The sequence below is a fragment of the Antennarius striatus genome, chromosome 4 (genome assembly GCF_040054535.1).
Source record: "Antennarius striatus isolate MH-2024 chromosome 4, ASM4005453v1, whole genome shotgun sequence".
NCBI lineage: Eukaryota > Metazoa > Chordata > Actinopteri > Lophiiformes > Antennariidae > Antennarius > Antennarius striatus.
In genome coordinates this window covers 22778767-22796176 of record NC_090779.1, presented here as the reverse complement: position 1 = coordinate 22796176, position 17410 = coordinate 22778767, and the positions used below count along the sequence as shown (strand labels likewise).

The following is a 17410-nucleotide window of genomic DNA, read 5'->3' as shown; positions in this document are numbered from 1 at the left end:
TTTGCTCTGCGTACGCCTGCTAATAGCAAACCAATGTCAGGGATTCAGTAATGAGAAATTGTCAAAATAAAACACATGTACCTTCACCAAGGTAATTTTCCTCATGACATTACAACTGAACGCATGAATCTCTGATAGGCTGACCCTCATCATGTGACTCCTGAACCACGACAACGTACCCAAAAAAATCTGTATCACATGGGTATCACTTCGAGTGGGATTTATTCTTGAAAAACTAAATTTCACAAATAGTTGTTTGCTTCAGGTTTCAGATCATGAACTTCAGAAGCTAAATTTGACTCCTAACTGAATCTATTCCAGCTCTAATCTGATCTCAGGTCACTTTGGTTCATTGTTATTGTTATGCCATTATAGGGAATTTATTCTGATCCTCTATAATGAAAGATTCTGGATAAATAGATCCAGATTATGAACTTGATCCAGATTGGACATCCGGTTACTTTGTCGAATCATTTTAGATTATCCATCAAGATAAAGGTCACATCTAGTAATTTCCACACAAAATAATACCCGGGATTATTTCTTGACTCTAGTTTCGCGCCACCGTCGCGTCATCAGCTGACGTAGAAGATCTACTTCTTCTATTTCTGTGCTAGAAAACAACGCTGATCCTCCGCGCATGCGCAAATTCTAAAATACGATTTGCACAACGGTCTAACATCAAAGATGGCGGGAGCCTCCGACCCACTGGAGGACATGCTCTTCAATGAGGTGGATGAGAAAGCAGTTAGCGACTTAGTTGGCTCTCTGGAATCACAACTGGGCGACAGAAAGGTTCCTGCCGCTTCGTTTTCCGACGGGAAACGGGAGGGAGCTCCGGCCGGTGTCAGCCAGTTCTCAGGGAAAGTGCGCGATCAAGTGGGGTCTCTGGAGCAGCCGCAACAAGGGCATCCTAAAGCGGGGTTAAACCAGGAACCCGGCGCGAATGAGCCGCTCTCCGGTAAAACTCTCACCTCCTCTACCTCCCCTGTCGCCGCCGGGGCCGTGATAACCGCCGGCGCTAGTCTGCAAACAGTTGGGGCTTCTCCTCCCACTGTTTCCCCCGCACCGGGACCCGTAACTTTGACCACTCAGTCCGCGGCGGCTGCTAGCTACCACCGGGCTCCCGTCCTGGGTCCGAGCGCGGCTCCCAGCACCACCGTCGCCCCCGCGTCCGACACCATCAGGACCGCGTCTCCTGGATTACAAAGTTTAAACGGAACCACCGGAGCTGTAAAGTTGGTGAACTCGCCCGCTGTCCCCCCACCAGCCGGAGCCAACACGGTGATCAGTGCTGTCAGCCCCGGCAGCTCCACCATCATCCCCTCCATGGCTTCACAGCCCACTTTTCCCGGACCCCAGTCCTCCGTGGCGTCTGTAGCTCTGCAGAGACACCCCAGCCCCGTGGCCAGCGTGGCCCAGAATGGTGTGGACCCTAAGAGTGCACAGCTGGTGACCCAGGGTGCCCCCTCCCCATCAGCCTCCACCTCTCAGGTCGTCAACCACAGCAACCCTCTGATGCACACCAAGATGCTGGTACCCAGCCAGCCTGTTTCTGGAAACTCTGTCATCCTGGCAAACACCCCCCCACCGGTGGTCGTGCAGTCCACCATCAGCCAGAGTCCGGCTGTGTCCGGCACCGCTGCTGTCACCCTGGCGGCTGCCGGGATGAAGCCTGCGGTCAACGGAGTGGGCCAGCCTACGGTGACCGTGGTCAGGCCGCCGGGCGCTTCCGTGGTGGCGACCTCCATCCAGCAGCAGAGACCCGGGCTGGTGGCGGGCTCCACCCGGGCCGCTGCCCCGCAGCAGCAGCCGCTGGCTGTCCGACCTCAGCAGCAGACCACCATCCAGCTGCCCCCCGGGTTCACCATGCCTCCTGGTGAGCTCACACAGGGACCGCTCACCTCACCTGCACGTGTTGTTGTTTAGCCTTGATTTTCCCACCATCATATTCCAGTCAGGGCGATTTAACTCAAATTTAAACCCAAGCAACATCTGAGAATTTCCTGCTGGAGGACAAACCTCCTACCGATCGTAGTATTTGGATACAAATACAAACATATGCCAATATTAGAAATTGATCACGTCTGCTATGGACATACTTGACGTTAGGCTGTTTCAGGGGGAACATTATAAACTTTCAAACCTGCTCCGGAGGTTCTTGCCGTGATCGTAGACCATATGTGTCAAACTCAAGGCCCGGGGGCCAAATGTGGCCCACTACATCATTCTATGTGGCCCGCGAGAGCATAAAAGTGTCTAGAAATAAATAGGTCAAAAGTGTGCTTCGAGAATTTGTTGTAACAGAAACAAACATAATTTTTCCTGTGTAACTGTAATGTTTGTAACTTGAATAATAAATTCAGTTATTTAACAATAAGGATTAGTTACATTTATTACATGGAGTTACATTTATAAGTTACATCTGGACCTTTGAGGACGGCAGTTATGCTGGAAGTGATTGTTTTAAGAAAGTCCAGAAGTTATTTACTTTTTCTGTCACAGTCTGGACTGTTAGTTTAAATCCAGCCTCTGTCCGTCAATCGGAGTGATCAGTTTCCTGACGGACGACTGATAAAACCCGTGAGCTTAAAACCGTACAAGCCGTTTTGCTGTCTTTGAACTTGAGAAACTCGCCCAGTGCTTCCGTCAGGTGAACGCTCTGATGGCTGTTTTCCTGTTTCAGGTATGGTTCTAGTCCGAACGGAGACGGGTCAGCTGGTCATGGTCCCCCAGCAGGCGCTGGCCCAGGCTCAGGCTAAGCTGCAGCAAGGCCAAGCAGTGGCCAACATCGCCCAGAGACCCACCACACCCACGACAGGCGCCACCATCCGGGTCAGCACCGCCTCCACGGTGAGTCCGCCGCGCGTGAATCTGATAAAACAAATCATGTGACATCATCATCGCTGCTTTAAGTGTGATTCAGTTTGACCAGAAAACACCACAAGTCAATAGTGAAATAATCAGGAGCTGCAGCCTGAAGGGAAATCAAAATTAATTGAACTTCATTTCCCCAAAATATTTTGTGTTCATGAATAAGACTGCTGGTAGTGGTATTTCCCATGATGCTTTGTTTTGCTTAACATCAGCTTTCCCTCCCTGCTGTCTGCAGGCTCCCCAGACCGTCCGCCTGGCCTCCCCCACTCAGACCAGAATGGTCCAGCCGGCCGCCACCACCACCGTACAGGTGTGTGCTTCCTGTCTCCTCCTCTGTCTCTATTGGCCCTTGTGTACTTCCTGTTCAAGAAATCGGACCGAAAGTTATTTTGACATTGTTGGCAGTAACCTCCACACCAGCAGAGGGCGGCAGTCTGAAACCAAAGGCCTCAGAACTACAAATCTATAAACATTTGGGGGGGGGGTTTTCCACCATTTTTGCACTAAGCTCAGTATTCAGATGTTGAGCCGTCGGCTGGACGCTAACAGCTAAAACTAGAACCACAGATGCTCAACGAGAACCTGACATCATCTGACCGGCCTGGGGTTTGAGGATCATTGGATTTTTGAATGTCTGTTTAGTGGCTGAGCAGCGAAACAGATGTTATTGTGAAAAATGTCAAGAAGGTTAAAGGTTGTCATGACAACAAATCTGTGTTTCAGAACGGTCCAGATATTCTGATATTTATTTTTTCCCAAACATTCTTTTGATTTCCATCACATGTATCGTCCAGCTCTGGTGCTACACCGCGAAATTATGCTAAGCTAGCCTTCCATTTCTGCATCACTCACCTACAGACATCTGATCACGTGACGTCCAGATGTCCGTCATGTGACGTCTGAGGCCCCTCTGCGGCAAAATATCTCAAAAGATTCTCGGCCAAGTGTGTTTCTCCTCCTGATGATGTTTGTCGTTGCCCAGAAGGCCATCTCCGTGGCCCCCGTCGGTGGCGCGGTGTCAGTGAAGATGACCACCCCTCAGAAGACCCAGACGGTGATGTCATCGGCGGGCACGACTGTTGTCAAACCCGTCGGCGTTCCCTCCACGCCCTTGACCAACATGTCGCCGGCTGCCCCCACCCCGCCTGCCAGCAGGGTGACGGTGTTGTCCCAGGTCGAGTCCCCTTTCCCGTTCAGCTGTGCATCAGACACCTGCCCGTGTGACTTCCTGCCTGATGTTTTCACCCCCCCCCCCCACAGGAGATGCAGGAAAATGTGAAGAAATGCAAGAACTTCCTGGCCACGCTGATCAAGCTGGCGTCCCACAACCCGCCCTCCCCGGATACCTCGAAGAATGTGAAGGCCCTGGTGCAGGACCTGCTCGTGAGTGATGACGTCACACACATCAGAGTGTCTGGCTGTGTGTGTCTAATGTGTGTGTGTGTGTGTGTGTGTGTGTGCCCAGGACGCCAAGATTGAGTCTGAGGAGTTCACCACTCGGCTGCAGGCTGAGCTGAAGTCCTCCCCTCAGCCCTACCTCATCCCCTTCCTCAAGGTACTGTTCACTTGTTTACTGGCCACAGGTTTAGTACTGTAATGCTAAGAATGCTAACAATGTAGGTCATGCTACAAGCCCCGCCCTTCCTCGCAGGTTCAGGTAAGCAGTCGTTTAGTTTAAGAAGAAGAAAGTTCCTTTATTATTCCCTCCATGGGGAAATTCTTTTTTTTTTTTTTTGACTGAATATGTTTTCACACATGTAAAGGCTGGAATACACACATACACACACACACACACACACACACACACACACACACACACACACACACACACACACACACACACACACACACAGAGGCCGGTACAACATAGGATTAAAGGAGAGAAAGGGTGGAGTGATGGGCCACCCCGCAGCAGCACTCTAGGAGCAGCTGGTGGAATTAGGCTTGCTCAAGGGCACTTCAGCAGCGCTCAGGAGGTGAACTGACACCTCTCCAGCTACCGGGTCACACTCCATACCAGCAAAATGTTTAAAATTTAAACAACTTTAAACAACAAAGGTGCAAAGACTAAATATAGTTCTAAAATGAAACATTTTCCACAAACGAGCAGCGTTTTACTTTTTAAACAGAAATCAAAGTGTCTCAAGAAAATCAGTCCAAGATCATAAAGAAACTTTGAAATAACTTCTTGGATTTACCAGAAATGTGATCAAGACTTCTTTATTCCAGCTTCTCTTAAAACCTGTTTAAAAAACCAAACACAAAAGACTTCCAAGATGTTGTTGTTAATTATAAACACAAAGCAAAGTAGGAAGTATTTCAATCCCATCAGTTGATGTCTGGTTTACGACTATTGGAGAATCCTTTAACGCGATGATGCATTGATGACAGCAGGAGTCATTAGTGATGTCACATAAAATAACAGACAAATTAATTCTACTTGTGTTGAACTCTGAACTACTATTAACATTTCAACTTGACGTGTTTTACAGAAAAGCCTCCCCTCCCTGCGTCAGTCTCTGCTCAACAGCCAGCAGTCGCTGGTGACGGCCGCGCCCAGCACCTCAATGCCCTCCCCGGCCGCCGCCCCCGGCGCCGCCACCGCCATCAGGCCACGGCTTCCCATCAGTTCGACCGGCGGCGCCGTCAGGCTGACCCCACCGCTCACGAACACTCTGGTAGGAGTCCCACCAAAACACGAGCTTCTCCTCATGTTATGACTCCTGTGCTGATGGAATGCCTGTTTCCAGGCGGTGGGCAGAGCTGGAGTCCAGACCATCCAGACCCGAACACCTGTCGTCATCAGTCAGACGCTCAGACCACAAGGTGAGACCGCCGTCGGCCAGTAGATGGCGGCGATGCGCCGCCTGAGACACCGCTACCGACGTTCCTGCTGAACGATTGAGATGAAGCGTTTGTCCCTTCAGGTACGATGATGAGGGGGCCCACAACCATCATCGGAAAAACACCCATTCACCTGGCAGCTCAAGCCAATCAGAAGAAGCTGAGTGACCCGGGGGGCGGGACATTCAGGTGAAATTTTGAAACACAACAAATGATTTGTAGAAGTAGAATAACGTATTCAAAAAACATTTAAAGACAAAGAACTTTAAAATAAACTCAAAATGAGGAAAAAAAGAAGATTAAATAAAATAAATGACCAAAGTTAGAGAGACGAAGTGAAAATTATTGCTTTTAAGAACAATTTGAATCATCAAATTTGAACGCCTGGACATTTTGATGTGATTAGGTATCCTCTAAGTTAGGAGAAAACCTGAAACTATTACGCAGTGAGAGGCGGTCCTCGATAAACATCCTCTTATCTGTCATAAATCATCATCATCTGTTACGCCACTCCTCTGAATTGTGGGATAAATTCTTCTGTCTTACATCTTGACCTTGTTTTTGTTTTTTTAAAATAAATTTTTTTCTTGCTCTGACTCGAAAACTGAATAAAATGTTTATCCCTCATTCTGATGGTCAATGATGTAGTTCACAGCCCAACCTGCAGATGGCAGCGTGTGCACACAGTGGTCAAGCGGTGTGTGACATGAGGCCTCTGCTTTCTAATGAGCTTAGATGTTTTTTAAATCCTGGTTTGGTTTAAATCCACATGTTTAATAAGATTAATATCTGGACGCAACTGTTTTTACCTTCAAAATAAAATAAATCGTCCTTAGACGACCTGCCCTATATGCACGCTGACCTCACCTCTGCTTTCTACCTCAGAGATGACGACGACATCAACGACGTGGCGTCCATGGCCGGCGTGAACCTCAACGAGGAGAACGCCCGTATCCTAGCGACCAGCTCGGAGCTGGTGGGCACCAAGATCCGCTCCTGTAAAGACGAGTCCTTCCTTCCCACGGGCCTGCTGCACCGCCGCATCTTGGATACAGGTATGGCACCCTCACCTGGGCTGACCTGAACACGTCCGACGATGAACCAGGGCTGTTTGAACCAGGGTCACCCAAAAACAAACATTCAGTCGTCCTCTGTTGCATCGACGGAAGTTTTCTTCATCATAGCATCAGTTTTCTGCTTAACACCTGAAGAGGAAGAGACCAGTTTAAAACACAGGTGACTCCACACAGCCTGTATGTCGAGATCCAAGCCTGCAGAAGAAGAAACTCCAGAAATGCTGATGATGAGAAATGAGAGTTTTCTGATTTTTAACTGACTGTTGCAGCGCAGCAGCCGGTTTTGTTGTGATATCTGACACCTGATAAATGTGACATCACCTATTGTACAGTAATGGTCACATGACATCCTCAGGATCAGCTATTCCACAGTTACCGTCTGTAAAGTTTAGAACTCCCAGTCAGGGTGGAAGAGATTTCTGTGAAGGAAGAAGTTTCATCTGCTTATTCTGTGAATCAGGACTCATCTCAGAGCTTTCTGTTCCTTCGTCGTCTCTCACCTGGATTTAAATTTCAAATAAAAACCCTCAGGATGATCTGGAATCTGGATTCATGTTAATCGTCACTGCAGATCCTCATTCAAACCCGTCTGAACACGGACCTGACTGCCTGGATGGGATCCTCTCTTGTCAGGTGTCGCGGTATTTAAAACAACAGCCGCATAATAAGATGCAAATCATATTTAAATAAATGAAAATTTGTTCAACGTCTTTTAACTGTAGCCGAACTTCATGAAAACTTCACAGGAAAAAAAAGCTGTGATGAAGAAAAATGTTTTCAGCTGAAATGAAAGAGCATCATAAGGGAATTCAGGAATCATACCTTCTTCCTCCTCCTCATCATCATCATCACTCCTCCTCCTGTCAGCAGACGGATCACGTTCGTATTCAGCCGTCAGTCGGCCTGACTCGGCAGCCTCTCGCTGCTGAAAATGCTCGAAGCTGATTGGCTGAACTGCAGCACACACCTGTCAGACGGCAGTAGCGTGCTCAGACCTGCTGCTCTGACTCACACACAGTTTAAAGATGGGGGAAAAAAAAACTTTTAAATGAGAATTTTACTTAACAAGGCAGAAAGTTTCTATAATCATTGTTTTCATTTTGTATTTATGAGAATCTTGAGGTATTCATCCTACGTCCGCAATGTGAGCAAAGAGTTTTAAAACGCTCTTTTTTTTTTTCCTGGTGTTAATTTGAATTTTATTTTTAAGGATAAATCGTATTGTATTTAGTTGTAAAGTCTTAGCACCCCATGAAGACAAGCAATCGTTAAAGCATCTGATCGTCATCCTAATAATCAATAATCAGTGATGTGTCACCTCCTGTTCTCAGCCAAGAAGCTGGGAGTGAGCGAGGTTCCGCTGGAGGTGGTGAACTTCATCTCCCACGCCACCCAGTCCCGCCTGCGCTCCCTGCTGGAGAAGGTTTCAGCCGTCGCTCAGCATCGCACGGATGGTGGCAAGGCAAGACACACACACACACACACACGCACACACACTGCTGCAGAAGTCACACACACCAATGTGTGTTTGTTCACGTGATCGTAGTTGTGTGTGAATACCTGAAAGGTGAGTTGAGGTGAATGTGGGCGTCTGTTCACTTTAGGCTCCATCCTGCTGGAGTGATCTACTTCTTTTTGTTTATAGACAACAAACCTGCATCCCACAATAACCCTGTAAACTAGAAAATGAAGATGGAGCGCTGAGACCAGCCAGTGACCCCAGTTTGGCCCCAGTTTGGCCCCTTGACCATCTGTTGCTGCACAAAATGAAGTCTTGATTGCGACTGCTCTTTTTCTGTCCTTCTTTTCTTCCTCTTTCTTCTTTTGATCTTCCTCCACCTCGTCTCCTCTCCTCCAGGATGAAGAGCATCACGAACAGACGTCGGATGTTCGCTCTCAGCTTCGTTTCTTCGAGCAGCTGGAGCGAATGGAGAAGCAGAGGAAAGATGAGCAGGAGAGAGAGATCCTGCTCAAAGCTGCCAAGGTACAGAAAAAAAACCTTCTCGTGTTGCTGCGTCTGTCGTCTGAGACACGTGAATGGAAAAGCGTTTTTAACACGGAACACATTTCTGAAGTCTGACTGATGTTTGCCTTTAATTCCAGAGTCGTGCCAGACAAGAAGATCCTGAACAGGCTCGCCTGAAGCAGAAAGCTAAAGAGGTTCGTTCACACACACAGACACACACACACACACACAAACATCCATCAGCGACGTCAGACGGCTTCACGTCCGGGTCCAGGTCGCACCTGTCCCACAGCTCGTCCAATCGCTGCCACTGAAAAGTGTTTAGAGCCGCGTGGGAGGAACCATTTGACCATAAACTGCGGAGAAGCAGATGACAATGTAATAGAAAAGATGTAAACAAACATTCTATACAAACTTAAAGCAGCAGGAGGAGGAAAATGGGCGGAGACGAGACATTATGGTCTTCAAGTGTTAAAGAAAATGATGGATGAAGAAGATGGACGGGTGAAGCAGCAGGCTGGGGTGTGATGACATGAAATAGAATAGAATAAAATAGTCTGCTGAGGGCAACAAGCACAGACCAAGATGATGATGATGATGATGATGATGATGACGACAGTGCTTCTTTGTTGTTTGATTACAATCAGCCAAGTGTTCATCTTCATCATCAGCATCATCATCCCCTCAAGGGCAAGTCTGTTGCTTCTGATTCAGAGCAGTAGAAACACAGTCGAGTCCGTGGATTTATTAGCATTTAGCATGTTCTGCTAACATAGCTGGGGAGGGGGGGGGGTCGTAACCCATAATTCTGTGTGCTGGAGTAATGAGGCCTCCAAGTGGAGGCCTGTCAGAGCCGTCAGAGGAGGAAGAGGAGGAGGAGTGACTAAGTTTCAGGACATCTAAAGGGAGGTTAATGAGGGAAACCGCTAGTTAACAATCAGTGGACGGACACATTTATGTTTATTCTTCCGTCAGGCAGTTCAAAACCATTTTACCTCATATAGTCTGACCATGTAGCATGAATTAATCAATTAATAACGTGAAGCGCCACCAAGAAACAAAGCACAGAGCTTTCGCGCAGAATTATCCCCTGAAGTCCGAGCTGAGGGCAAAATAACGGAGAAAAATGCAAACGGATGTTCATTAAAGTCATGGTGGAGTTTGGGGCAACATAAAAAATTTTTTAGTGATGGGACAGTTTTGAAGAACTGCTAAAACGCTGTTGTTGAGACATTATCTGAAGGAAAACAAAAAAAATGAGGTGTGCGGAAAAATCAAACAAATCCCGATGTCAACAGCAACCAGAAAATCAGAAATACCAACAGCTTCATGCAGCTATTCAGAGAGCACCATGCATATCTGTGGACAATGATGTGTACAAGTACAATTACTGGCAGGCCACATGCCCCTTTCTCCCATGAAGAAAGTTCTGTTTGCATTTTTCCCCTGAAAGAGCCATTTTTTTATTTATGCTTTCTGAACATGTTAATGTTTTTTTACTTGAAGTGTCGGCCTTCAGTTCTTTTGAATGGGATGTCTTTAATTTACGAGAAAAAGGATTGTTCAGCTCTTTTTGCACTTTATTTTTAATTCTGACGTTTGTGTGTTCTTCAATCTAGCATAAAGGTTTGAAATGTATTTGCCTGGTCTACTTTTATTTATAGTGAGGTTAAAAGAGCTAGCTGTGCACTCACTTAAACATATCCTGCATTGAAAATTAATAATAAATGATCATGTGGACATAAGACACAAACTCAACTTGGGTTCAGTCCTTTTACTAAGAGGAAATTTTTATAACCGGACCTCCCATGACTTTTAATTGAATACCCCATGTCCTAAAGCATCATGGGACATGTTGTTCAGTGGCAGAGGGCATCATCATCATCGTCATGGTTTTGTCCTCTTCAGATGCAGCAGCAGGAGTTGGCTCAGATGCGACAAAGAGACGCCAACCTCACGGCCCTCGCCGCCATCGGACCGCGAAAGAAACGCAAGCTGGACTCGCCGGGAGGCTCCGCAACCGGCACCGAGGTAGGTGGCAGCCAGGCCCTCAGAATCCCAACACCCCCCCCCCCCCCTCCCGCCAGGGCCACTTAAGGTTTGATGTCACAAATTTATTTTGTCCTTCCTGTGGAGGAAAATCGATTTTATCTGTTCTGTCACTGAGTTTCACAGAAACTCTGAACCGTTTGGCGTCATGAGCTCCTTTTCTTTTTCTCAGAAGAGCTTTTGAAAGTGTGAGGTTAAATGGATCATTCCGTGGTGACCTGGGGGGGCAGGGGGGGTTATTGATCCTCTTGTAGTCTTGATTAGCTGATCGCTAGTGATCTGTATCATCTTTGTGAGAGCAGAAAATCTTCGTCTCCTCCGGACAGCCCTCCCCAGTGTTCCTCCGTCCTGTCAGCTGATCCTCTAGAGGAGCTTCTGAGACCTTGTGAGGACACATCGGGTGGGGGGGGGGTCATCCCAGACGGACCCAGAGAGTCCATCAGGGGCCCCTGATGTGTGTACGTAGAGGGTCATGGACGTAATCAGCAAAATATAGTGTGTCACCCCCCCCAGCCCATGTCTGATCCGCAGACTTTGACCAGTTGAGTGAAGGGGGTCAGGCTCTGCCTACAGGGTTAGTTCTGACTCCCCTCCCCCAGCCACCGCCCCCCCCCTCCCAGACAGCCATAGATTGCAGCTCTGCAGAATTGAGCTCAGGGCTAGAGTGTTGGGGGGGGGGGGGGTCATGCATGGCCTGAGGGTTTGCTTCGGCCCCGCCCTCACCCACATACTCCCCTTCCCACATCCCGCCTGAAGCTCGCCCCCCAGCAGCTCCACACAGAGGCAGCAGAGTGATTTTGGCGGGGGTGGTGGTGTTAGGGGGGGGGTTGAAAAGCGTCTGACAGGAGCAGGAGGCAATGAACTGAATGTGAGATATGTGCTGGCCTGGTTGATGATGTCGCTGTGGTTCTCTGTGTTGGGGGGGGGGGCTTTCAGGTGTGAAATGAACTGTTTCAAACGATTGGAATCATTGGTATTAGCTTCATGTGTGACTGAGGAGGAAGGTGGAAATGACCTCACACACGTGTGACGCTCGGGTCACATGTTCTCTGTTCACTGTCTGCTTCTGCTTTTATCCACAAAACAACTTTTTTCTTCCAGCACAAATGATTTTGTGTTGTTTTTTTTTTGGTTTTTTTCCCGAGCCTCCCTGGCTGTGCCTTTTCTATCTAATCTGCCCCCGGGCCGCCGCAGTTCGCCCTTTAGCGCCCGACTGCAGGCCTGATCAGGCTTCAAATAGTCCCACCCTCCCCCCGCCCTGCTGCACCGCCCCGGGGCCGCAGCCTGTTATGAAGACACGCTACCATCAGGAGCTTTGTTATTCCCACTGAAAGTAACAGAAAAGAGAAGAACCTGCTTCACCTTTCATTCTGTCGGATCAACAGGAACCGCCGCCTCCCAACCAGTTCAACCATTAAACCCACAGTCAGAATCACGCAGACCAGAAGTCATCATGTTTTCTCCAACAACCAATAATGGTTAAGGGTAGTCACGGAGCGAAATAAGTGACAGAACGGATAATCCGTCAAACAAAATATGATCAAAAAAGATTTTAATGTTGGGCTTATTTTGTCCATTCTGAGCTGCCGTAGCTTCAGGAAACTGCTGAACTTGTTGTGCACGTTTGTGTGTCTTTCCAGTTGTTTTCATGAACCTAGCTGGAGGATGCTAGTAGGCTAAAGCTAGTACTCACATGTCTGTTCGCTAAAGTTGTAAGTATGTAAACACATTACATCCAGTAGCAAATAATGTCGTTATCTCGCGGTCGGAAGTTGGAGTCAGGATGACAGCGTTCTGTCAGGTAATGAACGACTTTCAAAGGAAAGGAAACAAATCAAATCAATCAATCAATGTGTCCAGATCATTCTGTCCCAGTCAGAATGTGTATTTTTCCCAGATTCTGTTGAGACATGAACGCAGCACAACCTTGGTATTGATAGATGTGATGTAGAACTTAAACTGCTGGTGACCTCACCCTCTACCAGTGGTGGCTCCTGGTATTACAACCAAAAGCCCGTTGAAACATCCGCCACGGTAATCTGAGCTCACCTGGACAAGGTGTTATTAGGATCCACCACCAAAAATTAAAACATCACAAACAATTTGATTTCTGTAGCTCCAAATCACAGCAAAGTTTTTTTTTACGGGACTTTCCAAGAAGAGCAGGTCTAGACGGACTCTTTATTCTACAGAGAGAATAAACTCAGGCAGAAACCTGGAGCAGAACCAAGACTCTGCTTTGACTAGACGGGAGGGCGGGGATATTTTTATTAAAAAACATTTGATAAATTTACTGGAAGTTCCAATAAATTTTTATTTAATTTCAGATTGATGTCATTTCTCATCATTCTTGTCATCTTCGATGAAGTTGGTGTAAACCGTTCAAGCAGCGGTGACCTCAGTGATGTCACCGCTGCACCAGTCAGACCTTAAGACCACATGCTTGATGGTTCTGTTCTCGATGCTGTTTTCACACCAGTAGGAGAAATCAGTTCAGTGTCAAGTGATTGTGTAACGATTGTGAGAGAAACACTCAAAATTGCGCAATTTATAGAGGTCGCCTGGTGATAATGAGTCGACTGGTTCAATCAGGTGAACCAGTGTGTTCGCATTCGTCTGCTTACCTGGGCAGGTCAGAGGGAACCTCGGTCGGTCTGTGATCCCTTCATTCTGGTGAGGCGGCGGATGGTCGCTGACCACCGCAGTGCATTCTGGGTGTTTAATATTTACCACACAGAAATCAAATAGATTGATTCTGCACATTTAAGTTTTTCACTGACTCGGGCCTCTGGTGGTCCAACCCTTGAGGACCCCTGGTTCTTCATGGAGACCCTTGAGCAGTTTTGACCTGATGCAGAACCACACACCAGCTTCTGGTGGAATCTTAGCCCATACCTCAGGTCTGCTTGGGATTTTTATCCTTTTGGAACGTCCAGGGGTGTCTGAGCTTCATTTATTTGGAGGTTATATCATTAGAGGCTGCATCAGTAACAAAACTCTAATATCTACTGTATTGATCGATTATTATTGGTTGTCAATCTCTGGTAAACAGTTTCACCAATAAAGCGGACGTATAATGGGTTTTCTAAATATATAGGCATATTGTGTGTCAGTATGGGGACTGCTTGTCTGCTGTTGTGTGTGTGTGTGAGTGTGTGTGTATGTGTGTGTGTGTGCCTGCAGGCACATAAAGCTCTGATTGTGTTCATGTGTGAACCTGGAGCTTCATTCCTATCCTGTGCTGTCAGCTGTGCCTCCAGGCTCCTCAAGCAGCAGCAGATATCTGAACAATATGGGCTGAGCTCAGAGCAAGAGGCCGAGGGCCGGCTGCACCTCCAGCGCTCCTGAAGACAGAACGCTGTGAAATATAAAGGTTAAAAGACGGATTAATGTCAGAAAGAAGCTACTGGGTTTAAACAGCGTGGTTAGGCGAGAACCAGAACTGCTCGTAGTAAAATACCAAATTAGAAGCTTAAATTTGTATCATGGAAGGGAAGGGAAGTTACATTCTCACTGTAAACAAGTAAATTGTTTGTTATTGCCTCCACCAATGAGGATTGGAGGAGTGGTCATGTGATCTCTGAAGTCTGAAGATAAACTCAGGATAAGTTGAACCTGAGTTTGGATGAAATGCTATTAAAGACTGGATTAAATTTCGAGGCTCCAGCGACAGATGTGAAGTCTAGATCATGTTTTTTTAGTTTTGTGAAACAAAATACTTTCTAGTAATAATAATAATAATAATAATAATATATAAATTTTTAATTAAAAAAATAGTAAATTAAAAAAAATTTTAAAATATTTTTTAATAATAATAATAATGTTCCCCGATTGTTTTAATTGGTTATTGTTCTGGTTCTCAGTGGAAACGCAAACACATATTGTAATCAGTTCTCGATTAGCGACTTCATGGAAATCTGTCGGCTAATCAAAAAATGTGTACCTGACTCTTAAGCCAATCGGAGCCCAACCTTCATCATATTTAAAACAAAGTTGAAAATAGTTCATCTTGTTCTAAAAACACACCAGATGCAAACATTAGCATGCAGTCTGTCTGCGCGTATTGACAGTCAGACATGAGTTGTGACCGACTTCAGACTGTCTTGTGTTGTCTCAGCCTCCAGGCGCTGCTCTGGAGGAAAGAAAAGCCCAGTTGTTTCCATAACAGCTCGCACTTCATAATTCAGTGTCACATGGAAAAACCAGTGGAAAATGGTTTATTTCATTCCCAGCTCCAGATTTCACGATTATCGGGGGTTCATTCATGAAAGGGCGGGTTCTAGCTGTTCTAAACAGGAGCTTTGGCCCGTTGAGCTCGCCTGCGGTTATTTCAGCTGTGTGCTAAGAGAAGCTCTGAGCCATCGCCGCCGTCACCTCAGGTTGTCTCGCACATCTTACGAACTGGATTTGTGTTTGTTTAACGTTCAGCGTTGGGAAAGAGAGCCTGTCAGAGCAACATCTCTAACAGCAGAGGAGTTGGATGTTAGCATTAGCCGCAGGCTAGGGGCGTTGCCTGGCCTCCGGCGGCTGACACACCTGAGACTGGAGCAGTGGTGATTTTCCTGCAGGTCTGGACTAAGTGACTTTTTTAGATTTGTGTCTAATCCTTTTTAAAAACACCTGAAAATGCATCAATCATTCAGGTATTTAGTCCATAAATTTGCTGGAACTTTTCTGAAAAAGATTTTTAGCAGAACTAAAATAGGTTATCAGAACTAAATAAACTTAAATAATCAAACTGTTTTACTCTTCTGATCAGCTGATCAGGGTTTTGCAGGAAGTTCACGTGACGCTTCAATTTTTTTGTTGTTCCACCTCGTGCTGAATCCTCATTTCGGATTGACTTGTGGGTCCCTGAACGCCGAACACCCGTGCTAACTGTCGTCTTTCCTCCGCCCTCAGGTGGCCTCCAGTTCGGTCGCAGGCTCTTCCACCCCCGCCTCGTCCCGCCAGCAGCTCCGTCAGCGGATCACGAGAGTTAACCTCAGGGACTTCATCTTCTGTCTGGAGCAGGACCGCTCCACGGCTCGCTCGCTAACACTCTACAAGGCGCTGCTGAAATAAGGAGTCCCCACCCCCACCCCAGGAAGAGCGCTCGCCTCCCCACCTTGCAGATCACAAACTGGATCACTCCACAACCTCCTCCAGCCATCAGAACCTCAATCCTAATCCCTTATCAACCTTCGAAGTTGACCTGATGTCTACCCACAATTCATCATCTCGCCTCACCTGAACCCTCACCTTTAGTTTTAGGTGTTTCTTGAGAAGGACGTCTCGTTTTTTCGGGCTCATTCAGGGTCTAGTGTTGGACGGCGCATTCAGCTCCATGTTTGTTAAAACCAAACATCTTCACACAAGAATTCCTTCAATTTGCACAGAAAATCCACCGTTTTTAAGGTTCTCCAGCGGGAACATTCTGCTTTATTCCTCAAATTCTTCTTCACCAAAACCTTATGGTGACCTTACCCACAATGCAACTGGGCTGGCCCTGCAGGAGCCACTAACTTAAAATCACTTTTAATGGAATAGAGTAGAACCCCCCCCCCCCCCCGCCGCCGCCTCCAATAATTATCGAATGAGCAGGTTGTCTGAGTGCTGGTGTGAGACTAGACCCTGTGGCGCTGGAGCTGAGCTGCTGCTGACAGGATCACACCTGGACAGGTGCCTTTGAGTGTCGTCCCTCTGAAACCTCTTCACGGCTCCATTCGGTTGATTTCTGTCACCCGGAGATGTCAGGACGCCGGCCTCCTGGGCTCTCAACTCGTTTTGTTTTTGTTCTTTTTAAATGACGTTGGTACAGCTAACCATCAGTTAGCATTTTAAATCATCTGCCTGAGGAAAATGTTTTATCGAGCATCATGTTGTTTGGAGGATTTGCGGGCCACCGCCGGGACTGGTGGAAGGACGGGTCCGGCAGGTCGTTTGGGGTGTTTGTGGGTCGCGGAAGCCGACGTTCAACGTTCGAGGAATGATTCAACATTTCTGTACATCTTTTCTTCCCTGAGAGTTTGATGTACAGATGGATGACGCTCTGCTTCTCACAGCTGCTTAGTTTAGCTTAGCATACTGGGTCCATCCGAAACGACTGGGGGAAGGTATATTTTTGCGATTTTTCATAATTAACAGAAAGGACAAAAAAAAAAAAAAAAAAACCCCACACAGAAACTAAAGCTCCTGCACCTCATGTCTCGCCGACAGATATTTTCTTACCACTGGCTGCTTTTTAATCTTCAACACGTCATCAAAACACCCCACCGGGTTTGTTTGTTTTAGACAGACATGCAACCACTCAGAGGCGAACCAGCAGCGACTCCGCCCCCTTACAACTCAGGTGGCGTTTACACTGTGAAGTGAAGCGCCACAGCCCCGCCCCCACAGGCGGAGTAGAGAGGTGTCTTGAGTTCAGGTCGGTTCCGGATGGGTGGGTGGGGGTCATGTAGGAGGCGGGTCTGGTGACTTGGAACTGGACAGAAATGTGTTTGACTGTTCGCCCCACGTTGTAGACGACAAACAAACGATCTGTGTACAGTTAAAACTCACATCAGTTTCTTTCTACAACATAAAGAGAATAGTTTTGTTTTCACAATCGAGGCTAAAG

At 47.1% G+C, this 17410-nt stretch overlaps 1 protein-coding gene across 2 annotated transcripts; it reads left to right on the top strand.

Moving 5' to 3' along the window:
* Positions 1-687: 687 nt before the first annotated feature.
* LOC137593876 (transcription initiation factor TFIID subunit 4-like) lies at positions 688-15890 on the top strand. Of its 2 annotated transcripts, none has more exons than XM_068312952.1 (15): positions 688-1879; positions 2687-2853; positions 3113-3187; positions 3863-4051; positions 4138-4260; positions 4343-4432; positions 5370-5555; positions 5628-5703; positions 5805-5910; positions 6607-6776; positions 8129-8259; positions 8656-8781; positions 8901-8957; positions 10672-10794; positions 15715-15890. In XM_068312952.1, exons 1-15 carry the CDS (start codon positions 688-690, stop codon positions 15874-15876), a joined length of 2973 nt encoding a protein of 990 aa, XP_068169053.1. In that variant the 3' UTR covers positions 15877-15890. The 2 variants fall into 2 exon arrangements, with proteins under 2 accessions (XP_068169053.1, XP_068169052.1); XM_068312951.1 differs by having other exon boundaries at positions 3860-4051.
* Positions 15891-17410: the final 1520 nt, after the last annotated feature.

Coding starts and splice junctions, on each gene's coding strand:
- LOC137593876 (XM_068312951.1), top strand. CDS start 688: ATGGCGGGAGCCTCCGACCCACTGGAGGACATGCTCTTCAATGAGGTG. Junction 3,188..3,859: donor CCGCCACCACCACCGTACAG/GTGTGTGCTTCC, acceptor GTCGTTGCCCAG/AAGGCCATCTCCGTGGCCCC. Junction 8,782..8,900: donor TCCTGCTCAAAGCTGCCAAG/GTACAGAAAAAA, acceptor CTTTAATTCCAG/AGTCGTGCCAGACAAGAAGA.